Source organism: Engraulis encrasicolus, chromosome 8, assembly GCF_034702125.1.
Source record: "Engraulis encrasicolus isolate BLACKSEA-1 chromosome 8, IST_EnEncr_1.0, whole genome shotgun sequence".
Lineage (NCBI taxonomy): Eukaryota > Metazoa > Chordata > Actinopteri > Clupeiformes > Engraulidae > Engraulis > Engraulis encrasicolus.
In genome coordinates, this window is record NC_085864.1 from 29,404,832 (window position 1) to 29,423,567 (window position 18,736).

General features: G+C 43.5%; 1 protein-coding gene across 1 annotated transcript; it reads right to left on the reverse strand.

The window, feature by feature from the left end:
- Positions 1-1,790: 1,790 nt before the first annotated feature.
- relb (v-rel avian reticuloendotheliosis viral oncogene homolog B) lies at positions 1,791-15,671 on the reverse strand. Its single transcript, XM_063205408.1, has 9 exons — positions 15,635-15,671; positions 14,438-14,796; positions 11,829-11,989; positions 11,616-11,707; positions 9,051-9,182; positions 8,789-8,893; positions 7,121-7,336; positions 3,525-3,596; positions 1,791-3,290 (listed from the first exon to the last, which is right to left on the reverse strand). The coding sequence occupies exons 2-9, from the start codon at positions 14,705-14,707 to the stop codon at positions 2,695-2,697; spliced, it is 1,644 nt and encodes a 547-aa protein (XP_063061478.1). The 5' UTR covers positions 14,708-14,796; positions 15,635-15,671; the 3' UTR covers positions 1,791-2,694.
- Between the last annotated feature and the right edge of the window lie 3,065 nt (positions 15,672-18,736).

Consider the following 18,736-nt stretch of genomic DNA (forward strand, 5'->3'; position numbering starts at 1 on the left):
CTATAGTAACCAAGGTCATTGCAGTCCTATTAAAGGCACATTTCATTAAGAATAATGTAGTTTATGGTTGCTTGGACCATGTTACATGGGATTTGTATGAGGGTTCATTCTGTGTTTTGACTAGAGATCTTAGAATTTGGGTTTCAAGGTTGAAAGAACACAGCTCACAGTATACTGTATATTATCTTAGCCTGCCATGTCTAGTCCTCCTGATTGCAAGATTTCCCATTCCTGAGAGTAAATAGGTATGGCTACTGCAGGCCTAATATTCACACTTTCTAAAAACATTATTGATGCAATTCAATTGCCAAAAGTTTCAATTACAGATTCCTTTCAATTCTACGCCAAGGCCACCAAATCCAAATAATCCAAATTAGTGCATCAACCATCTTGGAAAAAAAGATAAATGAATGTATGTTGGTTACTTTTTAATCACGCATGGATTCAGCAAGCTGCACTTCAGTCAGATAAGGCTCCCCTTCTCCTGAGATATGGTTGCAATTACAACACGTAGTTGGCCGATGACGAGTGGTTGTTTTCATTAAAGAAACTCATGCTCACAGCAGGATATGAATGAGATGGTTATTTTTAGCATTGTTCTACCAAAGAAGTACAACACTAATTACAGTAAGCACTAAGTACTGTACAACAACAACAATAATTATGTTTTGTGGTTATATTAATGTTGTATATAATTATGTGGTGGCTTTGACAAGGTTGGAGTTTAAAAAGCAAGCAAACCAAATAAATTGTTTTTAAATGGTTTATGTCACATCCTCTAGTAATGCCATCATGTGACTTTTTGTGTCATCAGTATGATATGTTTCATGTTTCAATGTCAAACCGCGCTGGCGGCGTTGAGTAAGAGGCATGTGCCGGAGTTTCCCCTTGGCTGCGGGCCAGTGTGTTTCCAGTGTTGGCCAATTGTATTTGGTCTGGGGCTAATGCTTCTGTTTAAGGCGGAGGAAAAAGAAGTGTGTGGGAAGTGTACAGGGACTTGCCCCCTGGTTGACTAGGCTCATTCATTCCATATTTAGACAGGTGTGATAAACAGTGTAAAGGAAAGTGTGAAAGTTACGTGTGTGTGTGTCCAAACAAAGTGATTTACTCAAGTGAAACTTGGATTGTAGCCATCTCCATGGACCATCATGTGAATACAAACCATACCATTAAGGCTCCAAACATCCGAACAAGAATTAGCTATTTTTTGATAATAGAAATAGGGATGTTCAAGATCAATGTGTATTTATAATAGTGTTGTAGTAGCATACCAAATATGCTGCTAAAAAAATAAAGGTAAGGTAACTCAACTCAACACAACTCAATTACACTTCTGTGCAATCAGTCAGTGAAATCCTATTCATTAAATTAAGATTTTCAACTGGAGGCACATTTGTTATCTATTTATTATTTATATATTTTTACACAACTCCACACCTATGAAGTGACAAGATGTCAGCCACTTAAAAATATCCCACACAAAGTGCGGTGATGAATTAGAATAGCTGACCGATACCAGAAACTCCGCTCTTCCCCTTTGGAAAACTTCCCACTCTGCACATTTGGGTAGTTAAGGCTTCAAACACAGAAGCAATTCAGAGCCTGCTCAACAACACTGAACCTGCTGATCTCATTTATGTCAGTCAGTTACTGTACACTTCTCCACATTCACAGAACCACCACAACCTTTATCGAAATCAAACTAACTAACCAACTTTCATCTTACTGTATAACCTCCACGAACATCAGATAACTAATGGAGGTAAATCAATAAATAAATTAATGGAAGGTGTGGTTCGTACAACAATTTTTTTAATGTTTAACCATAGCTCACACACACAGACACAGACAGGGCACACACAAAGCGAAACGGTTATGGTCCACAAACCTAGACATCACAAAACTGACAGAAAAAACAATGGGCTTCATATCATATCAACAACATAATTCAATGGAATTGAGAGCTGTGGGAGATTGCTACTGGAGCTACCGCTATGGAAGCAGCGGTCTACAATGTCTCCTTTCATAAACTAAACTCATTGTTAATGGATCTGAATGCCATTTTCTGTCACTACTGGCAGTAGTAGCATGGTAGGATATGTTTTTTTTTAATAAACTAAGACATAGTTGTTTTCTATAAATAGCGGTCAGTTTGGTCAGCTGCCCACATTAGAATATTTTACAACATGAACTTGAATCCTTTGAACCGTAACATTGATGTGGAAATGCATTTGAAGAGGACATTGGACGGCAAGAGCACAAACTAAATTCATTTAAGCTTTTCTTGACAACTAAAAGGTTTTTTTTTCACAGTCCAGACTGGCCATTTGGTCATTAATTTCAGAATGACTTGTGCTTGCTAACAGTCCGTTGGGCAGCAGCAGAAAGGGGAATCACTGTCATGGTCAGTGGGGAGCAGCCTCTTCGAACTAACAATAATGCACATCACAGCGCCCCGTTAAACACGCCGTTGCTTCTTCTAGGTTTCGTCCAGCGAGACCCGGCGACGTACAGCAACATCCGTTCCCATTTCCCAGAAACATTCTGCCACTTACAGTAGCTTGTAGCTTCAACCTACACAGTAGATGATTGGACAAGAACTGTGCTGTCCCAAACGCCTCCTGATTCAACAACAAGAAGTCTCTTTAGTTTAAACCTCTCCCATTAGGCTTCAGACATCCATTCCTGAGGGCTTCACATGTCATTGTCTTTCTCCGTCTTGACCTGAGGGGGGGTGCCGCCGTGTGGCTCCCCCACGTCCCCCATGCCCTGTTCGGTCAGCAGCGCCAGTGACAGCGTGGGCTGGAGGTCCATGATGGAGGGAGCCAACGTGTGTTGCTGCCCAGCACCAGCACCCACCAGCTGTCCGAACTGCATGTCTGTGTAACAGCTCATGTTCATGTTCGCGAAGGGGTCTTCCCCAGGGAAGCTGCTGCCGCCGCCGTCCATCCCAAAGGTGGCCGTGTCGTCGAGGCTAGACAAGCCCAGGCTGGCACAGCAAGTGGGGTCCAGCATCTGGAGCACGGTGGACAGCATGTTCATGGTGTCCGTGTCCAGGGAGCCCGAGGGGTCCTCTTGCTTCACCCCCTCCAGGATGTGCTGGAAGTCGGCCAGGCTCTGCATGGGCTGCCCTGGCCCTGCCAGGTCGTCTTGGGCGGCGCTCCCCATGCCAAACGAGGTGTCCAGCGGGTAGGAGAAGGGGTCAAGCGCGTGGGGGAGGCTCACGGGCGGAGGCGCAGGGGCAGGCAGAGACGCAGAGGCAGACGCAGGCTCCCCCATCCCACTCTCAGCTGTAGAGGAAAGGGGGGGATACATGTTGTTATTGATATTATTTGCATTAGTAGTAGTAATACCAGTACTGCCAGTGGCAGACAAACAGTACTGGTATCTCATGCCATAAGATGATGATGATAATAATAATAATATCAGATGCTTGTCCACAGCACATTTCATATAAAAACTCTCACCCATCATGACACCAATCTCACCTAACACAATAGAGAAAGGTAATAATGTATATTTACCTCTCACATTGCACCCCTCGCTGAACTTGATGTCAGGCTTGATTTTCCTTTTGCGATTGACTCCATATGGATCTATAAAAACACAACCCATACACAAAATTAAAGGCAATGAAATCTTAGAAACACAAGATGTTTTAAAAAATACCTACTTATTTACTCAATTACTCATCTTCACAAGTAACCGAAAAAGTGGGCACTGTACACTGAACCCCAACTGAAAGGATTTAAAGTTAAATTAATCACTGTCCCAAGTCAGGCAATGCTTCTGCGAGTCTTTAGTAAGTGAACGATGGATCTCGCGGCCCCTTCCACGGTCCGTTGTCAGAAAACCCCACAAGCAACTTTTGACAGCGTCGGACCGAACGAGTGTCGTGGGAAGCACTTTTTATCTGAAACATCGCTTTACATACCGCATTCAGATTTGTATCAACTGCTGGCATTCCGTGATGAAAAACAGTCTCACAGCGAGTTTATTTGAACAGCATTTTTTCATTACGGTGTAGATTTTGAGACAGGCATGCCACGGGCACCGTGCAAATGACGTCATCCTACCTAGTGCCCCTTTAAAAAACAATGTTTCAGTTTGGCCAGTCAGGGTGACGTTTTATTAGCATCCACACAAGGAGTGCCTGCTAGACTGCTTAGTCATAGTGAATAGGGAGAAGGTGGTCATGGGAAAAGACTCTGTGGTATCAGAAGCCCATCTGAGAGGTGGAGTGTCCAACGGACTCTTAATCAGATCACTCATCGGCCCACCACAAGCCCTCTCAGTGGTGACCCAAGAACACCAGTACAGGGAAAGGGTGTCAACAGCAGACAGACAACTTTCAGTTTCACGGCAGCATTCACAAATAGAGCGCATGAGTCATCATGAGAACTAAGTCTGAGCCTCCTATAGCCTAAAACATCAGCTCAGACCATCTATGGAACTCCAATCATCGCTAATAGTAGTCATGTTTTTTTTTTTTTTTACTTTACATAACTTAGGGCTTTTTTGCCATTATTTTCGACAGGAGAGTGGAGGAGAGACAGGAAACGAGTGGGGAGAGAGCGACGGGGAAGGATCGGCTTATGAACCTGGCCGGAATCGAACCCGTGTCATCGGTGTAGTAACCCAGTGCCCAACCGTTAGGCCACGGCAGGGTCACAGTAGTCATATGAGACCATCTATGGAACTCCAATCAAATACAGTACAGGTCATGTTTTTGACCATAAGCTTAAAAAAAAAGTTAATGGTGTGATAGTAATGGAAGTACTTTATGTTCCTTTGACAAGGGACATTCAAACAATGAAATTACTGTATAGTGACTATAGTGTTAAAACAATTGAAGTAGCATATGAGATGAATGTTGGCACAAATTTGGTACCTGCATACTACAAAGCCACTGAATCTGTCCATGAAGATGCTCAAAAAGTTAATTTTATTGTTTTGTATTTCCCATTATGATCACAAGATCAATTTTGTTCACCCATTGAAGTAAGTCTAGTTTCTCACTGATTATTGGTTGTTCATAGCAGGAATGCTCTTTTCCATCTGCTACTCGTAATCATGTCAAATGAAATAGTCAAATCAAAGCTACAAGAAACACTTGAAGAGGGACAGTACACACATAGGGCAGTCATGGGTAAGCGGTTAGGGCGTCAGACTTGCATCCCAGAGGTTGCCGGTTCGACTCCCGACCAGCCAGGTTGGTGGGGGGGGAAGTAATCAACCAGTGCTCTCCCCCATCCTCCTCCATGACTGAAGTACCCTGAGCATGGTACCGTCCCACTGCACTGCTCCCCATGGGGCGCCACTGAGGGCTGCCCCCTTGCACGGGTGAGGCATAAATGCAATTCCGTTGTGTGCAGTGTTCACTTGTGTGCTGTGGAGTGCTGTGTCACGATGACAATGGGAGTTGGAGTTTCCCAATGGGCTTTCACATCGACAACTGTTTTGGTCCCGCCCACAGCCTTCTGCTGTCTGATACCGGAGAGTCCGGACCAACGTTTTCACATTTAGTCTAGCTCACCAGGGGTACGTTTCTCGAAACCATAGTTGCTAACTACATTAGCTACTTTGTTGTTCCCAATGCAATTTCCCATTGGCAACTACCCACGTTGCTAGCTGGCTAACAACTACACTTTTGAGAAACGCACCCCAGGCTACACAGTAAATTTGCCAGTGTTAATTTTGCAGTGTTAAGGCTTATTAACACTATTGGAGTAATTCCAACACCAAATGGAGTGAGATGCTCTCCAGTGTCAGTGACAAATGAAGTTGTTAAATTGTGTGGAGTTAGAAGTACTCCAGAGAGCCCCCGCCTCCTCGAGGTGATGGAGTTTGTCTGCGCCATTGTATGCCCTAGTAACAGAGAACGTAAAGAGAACGTTTGACTTTTGGTTCTCTAAAGGTTGGGGTTATTACCAAACCAAAATCTACCACCTAGAAATGTTCCCTTTGGTTACAGTAAAAACCAAGCAATTCCTCCAGATTTAATCATTTACACAATCTTTTTTTTATTATTCCATTTCATTCATTTAACTCAACTCGGTTGGGTTGATCTAAGGTTTGGCTGTGCACACAACATCACACAAAAGATGTGTTGAGTGAAAGAAATAACTTGAGCACTTGTTACACCTTTGCCGGTAACAAGCAGGCCCCTCACAACCAATCTGTCCATCAGCGCCTGGCCAAACCTAATTACTTAGGGCTGGTATATCATGACTCAATTGCTTGCACCTGAAAAACTCCTAATCAATCTGGTCACATGGTACTCTTGAGCCTGTATATAAACCTGGACTGTCACAGTGCTTTAAATATTTGCCTGCCTGCTGGCTGGTCAGTATGGCACAGCATAGCGCTTGTTTACCTGCTTTGCAAGCAAGCTAAAGGCGCTTTTGGCTTATGGCATTTGTTAGCTACATCTTGTGCCTTGCTTTGTGAGCTAGTCAGTAACAGCACATGTTACATTGTTTGCTCCATTGTGCACTTGATGTTTGCAAACAAGCTAAAGGCGCTTATGGCATTTGTTGGCTACATCTTGTGCCTTGCTTTGTGAGCTAGTCAGTAACAGCACATGTTACATTGCTTGCTCCATTGCGCACTTGAAGTAGATGGTATGGTTATATTTTAAACTTCATTAAGGAAAACATTTTGTATTAGTCCCCACTAGATTGTGTTCATACATGCTCAGCTGAAATTTCTCTCACATTGTGGTGCAGTACAGCATAGACTGATATGTAAAATATAGACATTTTACATGTTTTCAGCAACTTCAAACATTATCTTAAGAGAGCAGTGTGGCAAACTGATGCCAGGCGCAGGGTGTTTCAGTCATGGTGGAGGATGGGAGGTGCTTAATTACTCTTTAGTAGGGTGCTCCCCGAAACTGCTTTACTCTTTATAGTGTTAGCTTAACACTATAAATCTAACACCAGTGTTTAACACTGATCTGGAGCAATTAATTTTTTTAATTTTAACTCTTTAAGTGTTATTTTAACACTACACAGTTTACTGTGTAGCCCTTCTGTTGCCTTTGTTTCTTTAGTAGCTCCTAGAAAGAACTCACAGAGTGAGGGACTGACTACAAAGGGCTCCAATTAGTTCCACATACCTGGATTGGAGGGCGTGTAGGTGAACTTGACGGGCTCGCTGTCCATGCGGTCCGAGAGGCGTCTCAGGAAGACGTTGACCTCCACCTCCTCGTAGATGTCCTGGTCCTGGTATGGGGGCGACTTGAAGACGATGGCTATCTGCCGGTGCACGTCTGTCTGGGCAAACTCGGCCTTGGCCTCCCACGATTCAAAGCCAAAAATGATCTCGATGTCATCTGAGGAGAATTAAAGCATCTATGAATACGGCGCTCTCCCGTTGGTGTGTCTCACATGAAAAATCAACTAGAAGAAAGATGATGTGCAGTCTTCAAATTCTTCTACTTTTTATTGTCTGCAGCAGGTATTACGAATTTGCCTAGAATTTGAAGAGTGTGATTCATATGTCTAACTATGCCATCTGAGAGGTGAAAAGCAATAATAATCTATGACATACACGTACATAGTGATACGATATCCGGTCTCACTACCTCATAGCTCAGGACCTTCAATTCTGTTGTTGATATCATCGCATTACATTTAGCCGACTTCCTCATCCAGAATGACATACAACATATTGAGTTACGTACTGTATATGTATAGGGAGAGACAGATGCCTTGCTCAAAGGCGCTGAACTTATGGCTTAAGTGTCTCCGCCACTCCCAATTTAATCTCCCACCCACTCTTTCCTATGCTGCTACAGCAGGGGTGGGGAACCTCTTTCCTCTGAGGGGCCACTTCAAATTCATCCGAGGGCCGTTAAAGTCCTCAGAGGGCTGTAGCAGCTACAGGAGTCAAATCTGTCTGACGCCCTGATCCCAAGACTGGCTTGTAAGTAGGGCTGCACAATTAATCGAAAATAATCGAAAATCGTGATATAATCGTGATATCGAAATCGTGATTTCAATTGGGATTTAATCCTGCAAGCAATAGTGACCTAACTTCGAGAGCCTCCTTGAAGCAAGAACATACTGACAGGCTGGTGTTTCTGGCCAGAAATATTTTCACCTAAGTTTCACGCTATTGCCTTTTACATAATTATTACAATTCATTTTATTTTGCTCATCCCGTATATAATTCAATCTTGGTTATATTTAACTTTGTTACCTTTTTTTTGATGAGTAAAAAACAATAATCGTGATTATGATTTTGACCCAAATAATCGTGATTGTTATTTTTTCCATAATCGTGCCGCCCTACTCCTAAGCTAAATCTGCCCTGTACCAACATGACATAAAAACATCAAACCTGCCAGACCAACAGAATAGATTCGCAATACAGGACACATAGAACAGCTAAACCAGCCCTTCATACTATGCTGCCCTTTGTACAGGGAGGCCTGTACTATCCCTTTGTGTTGGGAGGTCTGCCTGTGCTTCCACTGACAGCTGCGTTTATGACAGATGATTTCAACCTCATAAATTATATTTGAATAGTTTGTCATTGTCAATCTCACAGCTAGACTAACTGTATATCACAATCAGTCAAGAACTTAAGGCAGATCCTATAGTTTTGAATTTAAACACTGCCAGACCGTTTTCTGTACACAAAAAAAGTATAAAGCGGGGGGCTAGTTAACTTGGCTAGGAGAGACAGCGGTAAGGAGATTTAAAACTTGAAACTGATACCCTGACATTATTATGTACCATGTGGATAATGATCTGGGCATCTGAGTCAGGAACAAACAAACCTTTCTGGACTTTGTCACACAGCATGTAGATCTCCGTCTTCCCCGTGCACGGTCCCTTCACAACATTTAGCCGAGTTATTTTCAGCTCCGATGTCGTTGTGGCTTCTGTAATGATGTACAACACACACACACACACACACACACCGCACACCACATGGCTTACTAGTGAATCCAGACAAATCAAAGCACAATAAAACAATGACTTGCTGTTTCCACTTTCACTTCATTTAAAGGAAGAGTGAGTAAACCGTGTTCTTCTTACTCTTGTCGAAAATGGGATTTGAGATGATGGGGGACAGGTGGATCCTCTCGCCGTCATTCCTCTCCAGTTCACATTGGAAACACAGCCGGACCACATTCATGTCCATATCCTCAATGCTCTTCGACTGGCCAGCTGACAATACAGAAGTAAAAAACAGAAACACATGATACTTTTAACCACAGTTTGTTTATTTACATGTTTAACAGTTTAACAGGGCGACTGTGCTGTATAAAATCACTCTACTCATTATTACAAACGTCTTCCATTAAAATGTTTATAAATTCTCAAAATTAGGAAAGGGTCACGGCTAAGGCTGTAACGATTATTGTATCTAACGGAGAAATTGCGATGTGCAGAGTCACAATACTGTTTCGTGGTGAAAGAAGGCAGTGCTGTGACAAGCCCTTTCAAAGTTCTGTTGCCCTTTAGTCCAGAAAACAACCCCATGATATGTGATTTTTTTAATCATGAGAAGCCTTTCATAACCTACTCTACCTATGAACTATCATAGCTTTTATTAACAATGAGAAAAAAAGCTAATTCATTAATTTAAAAAGATACATTTAAAAATGATGAGGTGTATCGAACTGTAGGTCAAAAACCGTGATACGAACCAAATCGTGAGTTGAGCGGATCATTACAGCCCTATTCACTGCACAAACACAGTCTATGTGACACAAATGAAAAAGGCACCAATGTTAAGTGACTTTTTAATAGACAAGCTTGTGACAAAAGGCAATTTTACCATTCTGTAACGCAGTGTATGACACCCAATCGGAATGTTGGAATACTGGCATTCTGCTTTATAACCTTCAGTACATCCATACAACCAAAGATTTTAAGTTATCTGGAATCAAATGCACTTCCTCTAAAAAAGGGGAATGTTGACACGGCTCCTGTCTACACAGATTGGTTATGCGTGAGACACTAGGCTATTTCTCAATAAGTGAAAGGCTTCCAGCTAACTTGAATTATTTATACATTTCACAATCAATTCTCATGTGGTGCAGACATTTTCCTGCATGTGCTCATACCACATGCTCCACACTTTTTTCTAAGAATGCTTACATGTGCAGAAAAATACGAATCTCTTTTCTGGCCTTGGTTTCATCTGTCATCACGACTACCAAGAACTTGAACTTGAAGAGCGCTTACATGAGCACAGTCTCCAGAAAACATTTCAAGGGGAAAGTCCTTCACTTAAGTAATAGTTCACTACTCAGTGTTAAATGGAGTCGGGACCCCTTTTTGGACTTGAGAATATTTTTGTGGATATAGGCATTTTATGTTAGGTTTTCCATTAACCTATTTTAGCCTAAGGCCCCTGCAAAAAAAACCTGCTGAATGCCTGAGCCCTTTTTGGGAAAAACTGCAGTCTGCCTATTAAATCATAAATATCTCAGCCCGCGAAGCACATAAAAACATGAAATAAGTTGCATTGAACAGCTAGGACCCTCATCTGGCATTAGAATGTGTTCATTAGAATGTGCTCAAATCTCAAGACCCACACAGCAGCACATACAGTGCCATGAGAAAGTTTGGGCACCACCAGGATCAAAAAATGAGAAGATATTCTCTGACTAAGACACTCCAAATTAAAATGTCTTTATTGATATGACAGGTCCTACATGGACATATTAAAAACAAGGCCTTGTTTTTAATATGTCCATGTAGGACCTGTCATATCAATAAAGACATTTTAATTTGGAGTGCCTTACGCACCAGAATAAGTGAACACAAAAGCACTATTAAGCGTAATGATGCAGACTACCCGGTTGCTGCTCACTTCAACGAACTTAAACACAATATCAACAGTCTTAAAGTGTTTGGAATTGAACAAGTAAAAAAACCAAAACGTGGTGGTAATATTGATTGTCTTTTATTACAACGAGAGGCATACTGGATCTTTACTTTGAAAAGTTTTAAATGTGGATTAAATGAAGAACTGTGTTTAAATGTGATGTTGTAATTTTACTCATGTGGACTGACTACAATGGTGAAGTTTTTAACTCATGTAATGTATGGACCCTGATGCTGTGTCTTATGTCCTGCCCCCCTTTTTTATGTATATATGTAAATAGTATTCACATCCATGTTGTAATTATTGGGAGGGACCTCCTATTGGGTGTCCCATGATGCACTTGTTTATTTAAGAAGTCTTTTCACTTGTGGTATGGTTACTCTGATGAAGGCCTAGTGCCGAAACGTCAGCACAAAAAGAAAAAGAAAAAAGTGGTGAATTGTGAAGAAGCAGTGTCGCGCTCTTCCTTGAGTTAAACGAAGACTGGAGTACCTTGAAAAGCTGCACCTGCTAAAAAAGAAACATTCGAGGTGTGCGGGCCCTCACCAAAAAATGTGGATTTAAACAAAAATATGCGTGTGCATAAATATGTTAAAAGGAAGTTGCTACTTTAAAAGCTCAACGAGAAATGAACCGATGTAATGATTTTCCAAAAGGGTGCCCAAACTTTCTCATGGCACTGTATGTTGCTCCAGGCGCCAAAGGTCAAACAAAATATAGGCAGCATCAGGGTAAAATGGGTTAAGTAATAGATTACCACTCACTGTTAAATGGATCAATTTTCTGATCCCGTCTCTTCTTTAGAGAAAGGTCAAGCTCTTTCCTACGCACACACTGGATGCCCAGGTTAGAAAAACTGAAAATCAGAAAAGTATAAATGTCAACACAAAAGGAATATTAAAATGAATGTGTTAAACCTTCAACTTTTTGTGAATCAGACAAATGAACAAACAAACAAACAAAGCAAAGGGGCACACCTGTGTCTGCGGGAGTTGTGTGGGTTGAGATGAATGACACATATGCCATCGGAACAGTCTTTACCCACGAGGCAGTGGGGGTGTGGGCGGTAGGGGACATCTTTGGTAACCAGGGAAACGGTGACTGTGACACCCTTTAACTCCTTAATTGGGCCTTGAATCTAGAGGGGAGAGAGAGAGATAGAAGAAAGAAAAGAGAGAGAAAGAGGGAGGCAGCAAGCGTAAGCGAAACCGAAACGAAAAACAAAACACTGCTGCCAACGGTTATATCAGGACATGTCATGTCAGATACAAGATGTAAGAGGTAATTCCCTCTCTGTAACCACAAAAAGAGGGTGTAGACCTCTCAAACAGAGGAACGGCATGCCTCTCGTTCAGTTGCTGCAGGGGTGTTAAGTATGAACCACAGAAGGGGGGAAACCCCTATCATTTGGGACGGCCGGTGCATTCCAAAAGTGCCATACATAAATACTTGACATGCATACATAAACATCATTCATGCTTCTCTAACATAGCATGCTGCTTTAATCTTTCAACAAGTATGACAACTTTTTTGCAGAATCATTCGTCACAACGGTTTTCCACCTCTAAACCTGTCATACAGCTGAACAACAGTACGCAATGCCCTGAGCAATTAAACATGCAATGCAGAAATACAGTTTATACAGCACGTATAAATAATCATGAATGGTTCAGCAATGTTGAAATGAAGCTGAGAGGAAACCATAGGCATATGAATCACCTGGCTGAAAGCCGAATCGTTTACTTTATATTTATAGGGAAACAATAAACGGGACAAGTGTAGTATTTTTCGGGCATGAATAATGGTTTAGTAGTTTTGTGGGACTAGGTAATTTCCCACCGAAGTTTTAAAAGTAGTTCTTTTATTTGGATTTAGATTGTTAACCGTTTTGTCTTTTTCAATTCAGAAAGTAAACCGTCCTGTCAAATATTTAATTCAAACCAACTCCCCTACCCATCTCATGTTGATTGTCAAACCTCTTCAGCTGACAATTCAGTATAGTAGGTAGATGAGCTAATTAGTCGACACCTGAGTTAGTGAAGTGAAGTGAAGTGAAAGCCCAACTGGGAAACTCCAACTCCCATTGTCATTGTGACACAGCACTCCACAGCACACAAGCAAACACTGCACACTGCGCACAACGAAATTGCATTTATGCCTCACCGTTGCAAGCGGGTAGCCCCCAATGCCGCCCCAAGGGAGCAGTGCGGCGGGACGGTACCATGCTCAGGGTACCTCAGTCATGGAGGAGGATGGGTGAGAGCACTGGTTAATTACTCCCTCCACCAACGTGGCAGGTCGGGAGTCGAACCGGCAACCTTTGGGCTACAAGTCTGACGCCCTAACCGCTTACCCATGACTGCCCTTTACAAGCACAGGCGGAGAGAATACAACGCATGAATTTCCATTGTCTCAATCCGGTTTGTCAACCTGCTATTTAAACCCACTCCAGAGCACCTAAGGCTCACATCACTCTGCTATCGACACCATGTCCAAGTCGTAATGTAGGTGTTTGCTTTATAGTAGGTACAGTTATGCTGCAATGTAGCGGTTAAGAATGCTGCTGTGTAGTAGGCATGTTGTTACACAATTATGTTTTTCTTTCTGTTCCGCTAGTTTCAGAGAGAGGTTTGGCTTAGTAGGAAGAAGAGGTTAAAAGTGAGAGTCGAGAAGAATTGCACTCAGGTGTCTGTGAAGAGTGTCATCAACAGTATGTCAGTCAAAGATGTCAGCTGTAAGGAACTTTGACTGCTTTTCAGAGTGCAGTTCAGTCGCTTGACACATTTGAATGGCATTCAGGCCTGCAAGGCTCACACTGAAAGGACAATGACATTGGTCTATAAACCAGTCATGGTTAAGGAGATGGTCTTGTGCTCAGGTAGTTGCAGGTTCGAATCTCATATCTGGCGGTAGGAAGAATGTCTCTGCAAGGCATCTTGAGCAAGCTGCCTCAACACAACTACATTGCTCCAGGAACTATAACTACTCTGTACCTAAATGACTAAGATAAAATATCAACTAAGTGTAATTGTAATGCAGGTCAGCTAACATGTCATGCAATGTTAGTAAACCTCCCAACCAAAAGCTCATAGAGGCATGCTAGAAGACTTAACTAGAAACCCAGTTTTTAGCTCACTTGGTTGTGTGAGTTTTGCTGTGGTTACGGGTTCGAAACTGGGTCTGAACTAAGCAGGATGACCTTGGTTATGAAACTGAGGTGTTCCTGCACAACCCACCACTCGGGGCTCGAACCTGCCACCTCCTGGTTATCTCTTCAGTTCGGGTATGGGAGGCACGCGCACGACATCGCTGAGCATAAGAACCGGTCCAATAGCTCAGTGCTACCGATACTGTATGAGGCTTCGGGAGGGAGGTTTACGAACGTTCCACGCCACACTCTGCTAGTTGGCCTCCGTTAGTTACATAATTGTACTGGTAGTGGGCCGCACCTGTTTAGTGTGTAAGGTTTTGTTGGTCTTTGGCATGGCATTTCGGGCCATTCAAGGCTCACACTGAAAATGTGGCGATGTTGCAACAGATTTCCCCGTGTAGTCTGTGTTCTAGTGTGTTGGGAGTGGAGACCCACCTCTATGGAGGGCAGGGTCTTGTTGGTCTCGCTGCTGCTGGCCCCCAGGATGCTGCCGGCGGAGCGCCCCTCGCACTCGTAGCGGAAGCGCATGCCCCTCTCCTTGGGCTGCTCCGTCACCACCAGCTGCGGCGTGTCCAGCAGCCGTTCCAGCGGCTCCGTGTCGGAGCGGGCACGCTGCTGCTGCCGCGCCCCCGCACCTGGCGATGATGACACTCCTCCTCCGCGGCCACATGCCGACCGCGGGCCACCGCCCCTCGAGCCCCTCATGGGATGGTGGTGGTGATGGTTATGATGAGGTTGAGGAAACGTCCGCTGGTGCTGGCACGGGAAAAGCACATTTACTGGTTGGTGAGTGTCTGGAAGAGTTGGAGCAGTTCAGCATAGACAGTGTTAGACAGACACAGAGGCAGTTTCCCAGTGTCTAGTGAGCGTCCTTCAAAGTGTATCAGCCTTCGTAATCACGTCCAGTGATTGGATACTCTTTGGTGAACTCTGCTGCTGAGTATCCAATCACTGAGCGTGACCAAAGAGGCTTGAGACAAGAGGGCTTACTCACGTCATAACAGCGTAGTACGAAATGATGGCGAGGGGAGTACGGAAATGTTATTCACTGTGGAACAGGTCATAGGACAGCGTGAATGTCTGTCAGCTGTCCTTAATTACCCCCTGCAATTACTGCTGACCAACAGCTGCCGTTAATTGGCCACAAATTATCCATCATGGTGTCGCCCCCACTGACCATGTGCAAGGGAGTACAAAAATTGTATCCATCTCACCCACTGACCAATGACTATGTGCAAGGGAGTTAATTTTCCATCCACTCGTGTCCTCAGGCAACGCCCCCGTACTACACCATGGCCAATGCATTTCCCCCCGAGAGATTGTTCTTCTGTTGAGTTTCTTTGGCGTGACTAACTAGGCTGACACACTTCCGAGGCTTATACACTTGACAATAGAGAATGATTACATTCGTTTCAGTCCATTCAATCAGCAAATCAATTCATGGATTCATATTGCAGTGGATTTTGCCCTCATCTCCCCTGACATGTCTGGACATGTCTGTATGACCAATAGCATGGGATCAACCAAACAGACGAGGAAAGCCCACAGCAAAGAAAATGTTAAAGCTCTACAGTAATATAAGCAACACGTGCAGGCTGACAGAAACTTATTGTCAGTGAAAAGCAGGCGTACCTTGACTTTGTCGTAGGATGACAAAAGACGACTGCAAAACTTAGTTGACTTGGTTGCAGTCTTTTACCCAACTTCTTTTTGTTGTTATAACTCGCGCGAGACATTAAAAAACAGACATTGATTTCACATAAATAAAATGTGAAATGGGAACGATAACACAAAGGATACTTTGTGGGCGGAAGCAAAGCTTAGAAACAGGAAGATGGAGCGGAGAAAAAAAGTACGGCTAACAGAGCTAACCAATAGAAAAGCCAAAATGATGCCTAGCAGCTATGCACGAAGCCAACGCAACCTCAACACACTTTTGTTAACTTCCTTGATGTTTGTTTTTTAATGGAACTTTGCTGTTCTGAAAGCATTTTCGATAGTATTGTGGAAAATCCATTGTGAGCACTATCTAAATATTGACCACATAAACAGTTAAGGCCACACGGAAATGTGTAGTAATCATGTTATTATCAGAAAACCTTTGAAGATCCACATTTTGTAATTAACAACGTATTTGACACTGTCCTCGCAATAAGAATGGACTAATTTGAAAGATTAAAAACATCGACTTGTCCTTGCCATTGTTTTATGCGGCATCTGCGTCAAATTCCGAAACCGAAAGTAGCAAAATCATCCATGCATGTAACGGTTAGCGAAGCCTCGACTGTAGAACTAATCGTTATATCAACGCGTGTTTAAAAATGCTACAAAGTATTACAACAATGTAACAATGCAGCTATTGCTACTGCAGAAGCATTTCACTAGATACAAACTTTCCGAACACAACATAAGTACAACCCACAATGTGTCAACCGTCGCCAAGCCCCCATCACCTTACAAAATGGACAAAGAGGTTTCATAAAGTCCAAAATGTAATAAAGCCATAAGTCATGGTGAGGTTTACCTGCTGTGGAGCCGTACCCCTGGACACTAGCACCGGACCGTTGCTTGGACTGCTGAGTTCCTGCAATGTCCTGGTGCACTCCGAATCAGGGTCGGGAGGAGGCGGAGGAGGCCCGGGGAGCACGAAGTGATTAGTTCTAGGTCTTGCCTGCGTGTTTATGTACTCATCTATAAGGTCTATATAGAAAACACAAACGTACACACCTGCTTCAGGATCAACTCTAGCAGGCTATAAATGTACAATGTGGTACACATAAAAACAGTCAGACTTACCAAGTTCATCTGTGATGGAGGGAAGAAAAACACAAAGTTAAAAGGGAGACATAGGAAGCATTAAAGTTTACATGATGCACATGATGTAGCAGGGCACCATATTGTAAATTTGACAATTTTGTGCCTCACTTTTATCATAGGTATTTCGCACCTTCAGAAGGTGAAAACAATTGTTCGATCTTTTACAAATATGAAGAATGAAGAAGATGTATAGTACTAATGCATCGACATCTAGAACTGTCAGTCATAGCATAGTTGGCTGCAAACAGTACAGTAACCAAGTGTGTATAAGCATGTTAGCTAACAGTTTATTAGCCAAAGTTACCAATGTCATTGTCAACATACCTGGGCCACCGCACGTCCCGTTCTGTACACTCATGTTTGTCATGGTATTACGACGTCCAAAAAGGTGATACACAATACCTCATATTCATCCAACCAAGAATTATGCTAAATTATGGCTACGCACGAGCGTGTAGCCGCCGTAGGTCCTGGGAGCTCGACGAATTCAGGGTGTCAGCCTCCCGCCTCCTTCCTGACTTTTACTCCAACGATTTCAAGGAAACCACGCGGTTGAGCAAATGGCCACTAAACCTCTCTCCTCTGTTTACTTATTGAGAGATGACAGCCTCTCGCGCTAGCTCGAGATGCTGGATAGATTCGTCTGGAAATCCCCAAGCGTCACAGGTTGGGAAACCCCCAAGACGTTACCATGACAACACACTGACACCTGAAAAGGACTACCTTGAAAATCATCTCTGCCGCGCGCTGTCATTCATGTGTTCCCAAGACTTCATCGTCCAAAGTCACTCACTGACGCATTTGAGTTACCTGGGTGCTATGCTTTTAACCGTGCAACTTGACCATTTCACGCAATTGCGTCATTCAGCTCAATATTCGTCGCCACTGGCAGGGTTCATGCAACTTCAGACTAGTAAATTTATCCTGTGCTATCTGCGTAATCTGAACGCGACACGTGTATGCATGGCATCTCTAAAGGATTAAATCGAAGAATGGCCGAGTGCTGTTTCTTCCGCATTCATGGGGATTGAAGTTAATCCCCGTGATGATGACCAGTGAAGGAGGTTCATAATACAGACTCTGACGGGACATTACACTTAGCTGACGCTTTCATTAAAGCGATTTACGGTTATTACTTTTCAGGGTATTGGTTACAGTCCCTGGAGCAATGTGGGATTAGGTGCCGTGCTCAAGGATGGAGATGTAGGGAGAGGTCAGAGGGGATTCGAACCTGCAACCCCTAGATTGAAGGACCAACTCTCTAACCACTAAGGCAGTCATGGGTGAGCAGTTAGGGCGTCAGACTTGTATCCCAGAGGTTGCCGGTTTGACTCCCGACCCGCCAGGTTGGTGAGGGGAGTAATCAACCAGTGCTCTCCCCCATCCTCCTCCATGACTGAGGTACCCCGAGCATGGTACCGTCCCACCACACTGCTCCCCATGGGGCGCTGAGGGCTGCCCCCTTGCACGGGTGAGGCATAAATGCAATTTCGTTGTGTGCAGTGTTCACTTGTGTGCTGTGTCACAATGACAAAGGGAGTTCACTTTCACTTTTTCACTAGACCACGGCTGCCCCAGAAAGATGACCCCCACCATCCTGGCGGGTCTGGAGTCGAACCGGCAACCTTTGAGCTACAAGTCTGACGCCCTAACCGCTTGCCCATGACAGCCACACCTGCGCTGCATTGCATATAGCCCAGCAAACTGCTCAATGACATTAACAGTTATATTTGTTCCAATCCAGCGACAAAAAACAATTTGTAAATCAATTCATAAAAACAGTACTATTTGATGAGTAACAACACTCCAAGAACACCAACGTCCAGTAGGTTTAGTTGGGTAGATCAGAGTATTTTCAGCACAATAACGCCACCTAGCTGCCACCGCAGAACAATGATCCAACTGCGGCCTTCACGT